The sequence below is a fragment of the Otolemur garnettii genome, unplaced genomic scaffold (assembly GCF_000181295.1).
Source record: "Otolemur garnettii isolate 467f Iridium unplaced genomic scaffold, OtoGar3 scaffold00043, whole genome shotgun sequence".
Taxonomy (NCBI): Eukaryota; Metazoa; Chordata; class Mammalia; order Primates; family Galagidae; genus Otolemur; species Otolemur garnettii.
In genome coordinates, this window is record NW_003852438.1 from 11,889,963 (window position 1) to 11,898,099 (window position 8,137).

The following is an 8,137-nucleotide window of genomic DNA, read 5'->3' on the forward strand; positions in this document are numbered from 1 at the left end:
TTTTTTTTTTTTTTTGAGACAAGAGTTTCATTTTGTCACCCTCGGTAGAGTGCCATAGGGTCACAGCTCATAGCAACCTCAAACTCTTGGGCTCAAGCAATTCTCTTGCCTCAGCCTCCCAAGTAGCTGGGAATACAGGTGCCCACCACAATGCCCTGCTATTTTTAGAGACAGGGTCTGGCTCTTGTTCAGACTGGTCTGGAACCTGTAAGCTCAGGGCAATCCACCCACGTCAGACTCCCAGAGTGCTACGATTACAGGCATGAGCCACCGTGCCTGCCCTGCTGCAAGGCTTCTAATGGCCTGGCTTCAAAAGTCCACAAATCACCATAGAGGTTTTTTTTTTTAGACAGAGCCTCAAGCTGTCCCCCTGGGTAGACTGTCGTGGCATCACATCTCACAGCAACCTCCAACTCCTGGTCTCAAGTGAGTCTCCTGCCTCCTCCTCCCAAGTAGCTGGAACCACAGGTGCCCGCCACAACGCCTGGTTATTTTTTGGTTGCAGCCATCATTGTTGTTTGGCGGCCCGGGCTGGATTTGAATCCACCACCTTAGGTGTATGTGGCTGGAGCCTTAGCCACTTGAGCCACAGGCACCGAGCTGAGGTGTTTTTTGTTTTTTTTTTTCCAGACAGTTTCATTCTGTTGCCCAGGCTACAGTGCCATGGCTTCAGTCTAGCATATAGCAACCCTAAATTCCTGGGCTCAAATGATCCTCCTGCCTCAACCTCCTGAGTAGCTGGGACTACAAAAGCCTGCCACAATACTCAGCTAATTTTTCTATTTTTTAATGTATTTATTTTTTTGAGACAGAGTCTCACTATGTCACCCTTGGTAGAGTGCTGTCATGCCACAGCTCACAGCAACCTCAAACTCCTGGGCTTAAGCAGTACTCTTGCCTCAGCTTCCCAAGTAGCTGGGACTACAGGCACTCGCCACAATGCCTGACTTTTTGTTGCTGTTGTTGCAGTTGCCATTGTTGTTTAGCTGGCCTGGCAGGGTTCGAACCCACCAGCCTGGGTCTATGTGGCTAGCGCCCTACCCACTGAGCTACAGGGCAGCCAATTTTTCTATTTTTAGTGGAGACAGGGTTGCTCTTGTTCAGGCTGGTCTCAAACTGCTGGCTTTAAGGGATCCTCCTGCCTCAGCCTCTCAGATTGCTAGGATTACAGGCATAAGCTATTGCTCATAGCAACCTCCAGCTCCTGGGCTTAAGTGATTCTCTTGCCTCAGTCTCCTGAGTAGGTGGGACTACAGGTGCCCGCCATATTGCCCGGCTAGTTTTTTTGGTTGTTGCAGTTTGGCGGGGGTCCAGTTCAAACCCACTACCCTCAGTATATGGGGCCGGTGCCCTACTCACTAAGCCACAGGTGCTGCCCGGTTTTGTTTTTTTGATTTTGAAGACAGTCTTACTCTGTTGCCTTGGGAGTGCAATGGCATCATAGCTCACAGCAACATCAAATTCCTGGGCTCAAGCAATCCTCCTGCCTCACAGCCTCTGCAGTTGCTGGGACTACAGGTGTGCACCATGACACTTGGCTAATTTTTCTATTTTTAGTAGAGTCTGGGTCTCCCTCTTGTTCAAGCTGGTCTCAAACTCCCAGCCTCAAGGGATCCTTCTGCCTCAGCCTCAGATGTGAGCCATCATACCCGGCCCAGGTCAGTTTTTTCTTTTTTTTTTTTTTTAAGACAGAGCCTCGGCTCGGCGCCTGTGGCTCAAGCGGCTAAGGCGCCAGCCACATACACCTAAGGTGGCAGGTTCGAATCCCCAGCCTGGACCCGCCAAACAACAACGATGGCTGCAACCAAAAAATGGCCAGGCGTTGTGGCGGGTGCCTGTGGTCCCAGCTACTTGGGAGGCGGAGGCAGGAGACTCGCTTGAGCCCAGGAGTTGGAGGTTGCCATGAGCGTGATGCCATGGCACTCTCCCCAGGGGGACAGCTTGAGGCTCCATCTCAAAAAAAAAAAGACAGAGCCTCAAGCTGTCGCTCTCAGTAGCGTAATGTGGCATCACAGCTCACATCAACCTCCAACTCCTGGGCTCAAATGATTCTCCTGCCTCAGCCTCCCAAGTAGCTGGGACTACAGGCACCTGCCACAACGCCCGGCTATTTTTTGGTTGCAGCCATCATTGTTGTTTGGTGGTCCTGGGCTGGATTTGAACCCACCAGCTCAGGTGTATCTGTCTGGTACCTTAGCCACTTGAGCCACAGGCACCAAGCCCCAGGTCGGTTTTTTGAAAATTAAATAACATATGTAAAGGGCTTAGAAGAGTTTCTACCTTATGAGTACTAGTAGATATTATTATTAAAGGAATATAAAGATGAGTAAGAAAGGTCCCCTTCTGTTATAGGTCTTCCTTGCATTATGTATACTTAGCCTTAACTTCCCCTCCACTTGAGTTTTTCTTTCAGATAATCTCCTCTCTGTTTGATGAGATTGTGTAGCATATATAAGGTAACAGGCTGGAGTTAAATCAGTATTTTAATAGCCACATTCTTTTTTTTTTTTTTTTGCAGTTTTTGGCTGAGGCTGGGTTTGAACCTACCACCTCCATATGGGGCCGGCGCTCTACTTCTTTGAGCCACAGTCACCGCCCAATAACCACATTCTTTTTCGTTGATAGGATGGAGCCCTAATTTCTAGTTTGTTACTAAAAATAAGCTCATTGTTACTCCCAACCGTAAAACTTGGATCCTTAAGAACTTGAATCAGGGGCACTGTAGCTCACGCCTATAATCTTAGCATTTTGGGAGGCGGAAGGATCCCTTGAGCTCTCAAGTTCTGAGACCAGTCTGAGCAAGAGCGAGACTTCGTCTCTAAAAAGAGAAAAAACTGAAGCAAGAGGATCGCTTGATTCCAAGAGTTTGAGGTTGCTGTGAGCTATCATGACACCATAGCACTCCCCAGGGCCACAGAGTGAGATTCTGTCTCAAAAGAAAGAAAGAAAGAAAGAAAAGAAAGAAAAGAAAAGAAAAGAAAGAAAGAAAGAAAAGAAAAGAAAGAAAGAAAGAAAAGAAAAATAAAAAAGAAAAAGAAAACAGAAAAATTAGCCTGGCGTAAGAAAGAAAGAAAAGAAAGAAAAATAAAAAAGAAAAAGAAAACAGAAAAATTAGCCTGGTGTTGGGGCAGGTGCCTGTACCCCTAGCTACTTGGGAGAATGAGGCACGAAGATGGTTTGAGCCCAGGAATTTGAGGCTGCTGTGAGTTAGGCTGATGTGAGGACACTAGACTGAGCAACAGAACAGGACTCTGTCTCAAGAAAAAAAAAAAAAAAGAACTTGAATCGGTAGTTGGCTATGAAAAGTAGCCGCTGTCATCATACCGCCACATCACCACTTCCTCCTCAACAAAGATGGGACGAGGCCGCGACTACAGGAAAGCCCTCCAGCCGCGTAGAGGGTAAAAGGGCACAGAGCCCTAAACCCGAAGAGCTCTTCGGGCCCACACACCCACAGACCGTGCAGCCCCAGCGCCGGACCCGCAGCCTCTCCGTCTCGATGGTACAGGCTTCCGGCTTCCTGGTGTTGCATGATGGGAAAAATAGTCTACTTCCTGGGAGCGGCGCGAGGGCCAGCGCCTAACACGGAACTCCATTTCCCGGCGTGCTTCGCGGCGGCTGCTCTACCGTGAGGCGGGAGGCCGGTTCCGGTTGCATCAGCGTGGGATCCACAGCGAAATGAGGCTGTTTGTGAGCGAGGGCGCCCCGGGAAGCCTGCCCGTGTTGGCCGCGGCCGGGAGGGCCCGGGGCAGAGCAGAGCTGCTCATCAGCACCGTAGGCCCCGAAGGTAATCCGGGTGGTGCTAGTTGGCGGTGGGTGACGGGGGCGGGACCGAAACACGCCGGTGCTTTCTGCAGTTGTCTTTGCTAAACAGCCGGCCTTCTCCACGCACTCCCACCGACTTCTTCCTCCTTTATCTTTGGTCACCCCAGCCCCTCTGCCCTCCGGTCACATCGTCCACTTCCCTTAATTACCCTCGATGGGATGCGTTTCCCTCATTTCTAGCCTCCCCTCTTTCGTCGTCCAGGACCTTGCCTCTCCTCAGTAAGCCGCTCTCTTCTCAGCCTTGCCTAAACCTTTTAGGCAACCCCCTCTGCTCTCTGGTCACTCGCATGACAACCCCTAGGCACCCTCTGGTCGTTCTTAGGAAATACTTCTCTCCTTTCCTAAGACAGACAGTAGACATCCCCCCACGCACACACCCATTTTTTGGTTTACCTGTTCTCATTCCCAGCCAATAGCTTGGGTGACATTTAGGTGGTTCTCTTGTAAGTCCTTCCAGATCTCTTAATCTCGTTCTCCCATTGAAACCTCAGATAATTCTCAAGATACGCTAGTTTTTCAGTTGTTCCAGTTCTTGGCTGCAGCACTATCCCAGTACCACCATCTCCTCCCTGCAGTCCCCATCTATTGTTTCCAGCTGGCAGTCTCAGTTCAACACCTGCTGGGCTCTTCAGTTCATTTTGGACCCCCCCCCCGTTAAGTGGTCCTATCCTGGAACTTCTCCCCTTTTACCAGAACCAATGGAGGTTGTCCAGAATTGACAAAGCATTTCTTTACTTTTTAAAATTTTTCACTTATTTTCCTTTCTTGCATCAGAGTGTGTGGTCCCATTCCTGACCCAGCCCAAGGTTCCTGTCTTGCAATTGGATAGTGGCAACTACCTCTTCTCCACTAGTTCAATCTGCCGGTTAGTATTGTTCCTGGTGCAGGGATGTGGTTGAATCAAATCAAGCCTCATTGTCCTTTGGCTTTATTTACCACCACTCTTTCACTGTGGGGTGAGAAATGGGATAGATAAACAGCCTCTAAGGCCAGGTGTGGTGACTCACACCTGTAATCCTAGCACTCTGGGAGGCCAAGGCAGGTGGATTGCCTGAGCTCACAAGTAATTTCGAGACCAACCTGTGCCAGAGCAAGACCTCATCCCTAAAAATAGCCAGGCGTCATGGCCGGCACCTATAGTCCCAGTTACTTGGGAGCCTGAGGCAAGAGAACCACTTGAGCCTAAGAATTTGAGGTTGCTGTGACCTATGACACTGCAGCACTCTGCAGAGGGTGACAATGTAAGACTCTGTCTTGAAAAAAATAAATAAATGGGCCCCTCTAATTCCACCTGTTGGTGTCTCTCTGGACAGATACTTCTTTCTGTTATCAGGCTGGGAGCAAGATGACCTCACCAACCAGTGGCTGGAATGGGAAGCCACCGAGCTACAGGTGGGACTAAGGCATGGGGGATGGCAGGGAGGCCCTTGATGTGCATGGCCATCCTGACCAGTATCCCCTACGTTTTAGCCAGCTTTATCTGCTGCCCTATACTATTTAGTGGTCCAAGGGAAGAAGGGGGAAGATGTTCTTGGCCCAGTCCGGAGAGCTCTGAAACACATTGACTACAGCTTGAGTCGTCAGAACTGTCCTTTCCTGGCTGGGGTGAGTTGGGCCTTCAGATGAGGACCGGAGAAGGCTTATGACATAGGGATTAAGAGGGAAGACTTATTTAGAGTGTTCAGACCCCAGCACTGCTACTTACTAACAGTGTAATCTTGGTAAATAACTTAAACTCTGCCTTTTTTTTATCGTGAGGATTAAGTGGAGTAATGTAAAATGCTTAATGCAGTGCTGTCACTTAGTAAGTGCTCAGTAAATGTGAGTTATTATGGTGATTGGGAAGAAACTGAGTGTCTCATCTGTGTTTTTTCCCCTTTTCTCAACAAAGGAGACTGAATCTCTAGCTGACATTGTTTTGTGGGGAGCACTATACCCATTACTCCAAGATCCAGCCTACCTCCCTGGTGAGAACTGTGCATATCATTCCACCCCCAGGAGCTTTGTGTAGGGGTTATACAATGGGCAGTAGAGTATTGAGGATCCATTTCAAGGTACAGCTTGACAGGGCAACTATAGCAGAAGAAGGTTGAGGGAACTGGGAAAGCAACTGGAGAAACCTCACAAGGCAAGGGAGGAGATCCTCTCCTGCCTGCCGAATTCAGGTCCTTAGGCTTGCTGATTCTTTCTTTTCTTCCATGCCCACAGAGGAGCTGGGTTCTCTGTGCAGCTGGTTCCAGACTTTGAGTACCCAGGAGCCATGTCAACGAGCTGCAGAGACTGTGTTGAAACAGCAGGGTGTCCTGGCTCTCCGTCCCTACCTCCAAAAGCAGCCCCAGCCCAGCCCCCCTAATGGGAGGGCTGTCACCAATGAGCCTGAGGTTTGGAACAGGACAAAGCCTGAGGGCCTCAAGTGGGAGGTGACTAGGAGACAAACTTTGAGCCTGGCCACTAATTTTGTTCAATTGTTGGAAAGCAGGGAGAATTTCTTTACCGCGTGGGCCCTCCTCTCCTGGTTGAGGGAATCTGTCCAATCTTTACAGGAGGAGCTGGCTACCCTATCTGAGGAGGAGATCACCATGGCTGTGACTGCTTGGGAGAAGGGCCTGGGAGGCTTGCCCCCTCTTCGGCCCCCGCAGAATCCAGTGTGAGTAGGGACAGATGAGCGGGGCATGGTTTTGTAAGTAGAAATAGTTGATAGAGCCAAGCCTGTCTGCCAGGTCCCTTTTGCTGATATCTCCTTAATTTTTCATCCTTTCCTTTGTATTTTCACACCTCTTTTCTTTCTTTTTTTTTCTTCACAAAACAGAGTCACAGTTTTAATTAGAGGTATTCACATTAGGCCAGAGAATGTTAGACTTTTTCATCTCCATAAGGATTTTAAAAGGCACATCTCAGACAAGAAAATTAAGACTATTTAAAAGTTTTTCCATGAGAAATTCTGTGCGGACGTGTTGGCTACAGTCGCTTGGAAATTAAGACACACATACAAAATGAACTTGGAGAGGTAGGAAAGAGAATTCAATGTAGAGTAGCCTAAATTATTTCCGGTCAAGGGATCAAGCCCTTCAGGGATATCCTTTGCTTGGACGCTTCAAGAGCCTCCAAATGATGGTAGGAGTGGTAAGAAGGCTGGGGAGATGGCTGTTGGGAATGAACTATTGGTAGTTGGCCATACTTCATCCCAAGGAGACTGTGGCAACAACTCCCCGGGCAGCAGACATCATGGATTCTCCTCCCTCTGGGACCCTGAGGTCCCTCTGTTTCTGGTCTGGATCACTTAGAGACAAGGAACTTCATTCTCTCCAGTACCAGTGTAGGACTGCTTCATCCCGATCCTCCGCGCGCTCCTGGGTCCTCGCCCCTCTTCCCCAGCCTCCCACGCTGCCATCTTTCTTTCTTTCTTTCCTTTCTTTGCTTTCTTTTCTTTCCTTTCTTTCTTTCCTCTTATCATTTTGGACATTCCAGTTGTCCCATCTTCACCCATGTTTTCAGCTACTTTTTACCCACTAATAGTAGATACTTCTGTTTTTCCAGTCCAGATCTCTGTTCTGAGCTCTGGACATAGTTGCCACATTATCTCCTATGTTCCTTCACCTCCTCAGGTATCTCACACTAACACGTCCAAGACTAAACCTGTTATCTTCCCTGCCCGCTGTTGTTTTTCTTTTTTTATTCACCTTCTTTAGTTGAATAACCAAACCCCCACCTTCCACTAAAAATCTAAGCCAGAAATGTTGGTGTTATCTAGACTTAATCTTTCTACCCTGCTATATTATTTATTTCATTACCAAGTCATTAAGTCTAACTCCTAAAGAATCCTCAAATCTATCCCTCCTCTAACTTTTTTGCTAATACCTTAGATCAGGCCTTGCCACCTCTTATGCTCTTTCTCACTGTCAGCCCCAGCTCCCCACTGCCACACATTATTATCTCACCCTCGTTTTTAAAATTCTACAGAGACACCTTTGTGTGGTTCACAAGGCCTTTCACAATCTGGTTCCTATGTCTGTCCAGCATCATACTTTGACACTACTGCTATACTAAGCTAATATCTACACATACGTGGATTTTTCTGTCAAAATAAAAGTATTTATAGTTCTGGACATGTCATTGAAGAAAGATTTTGTCTTTTTTAGACTTATGACCAATACCATATTTTTATAATTATTTTTTTATAAAATCATAACTTTGTACATTGATGCATTTATGGGGTTCAGGGTACTGCTTCGATATACAATGTGAAATGTTTACATTGAACCAAGTAACACATCCATCACAATTATACTCATTTCTTTTTTTTTTTTTTTTT

General features: G+C 47.7%; 1 protein-coding gene across 5 annotated transcripts in view; it reads left to right on the forward strand.

Annotated features, from left to right (window-relative positions):
- The first annotated feature begins 3,546 nt into the window (after window positions 1-3,546).
- MARS (methionyl-tRNA synthetase) overlaps window positions 3,547-8,137 on the forward strand; it is a 25,647-nt gene continuing 21,056 nt past the window's right edge. For 3 of the 5 annotated variants that reach the window (XM_023513541.1, XM_003790568.3, XM_012805559.2), the window contains exons 1-7: window positions 3,547-3,787; window positions 4,600-4,690; window positions 5,139-5,217; window positions 5,296-5,430; window positions 5,717-5,792; window positions 6,034-6,206; window positions 6,369-6,472. In XM_023513541.1, coding sequence (XP_023369309.1) covers window positions 3,679-3,787; window positions 4,600-4,690; window positions 5,139-5,217; window positions 5,296-5,430; window positions 5,717-5,792; window positions 6,034-6,206; window positions 6,369-6,472 — 767 coding nt within the window. In that variant the 5' untranslated portion in view covers window positions 3,547-3,678. Of the gene's footprint in view, window positions 3,788-4,599; window positions 4,691-5,138; window positions 5,218-5,295; window positions 5,431-5,716; window positions 5,793-6,033; window positions 6,246-6,368; window positions 6,473-8,137 lie in introns of all 5 variants that reach the window. The other 2 variants (XM_023513542.1, XM_023513543.1) reach the window with 1 other exon arrangement.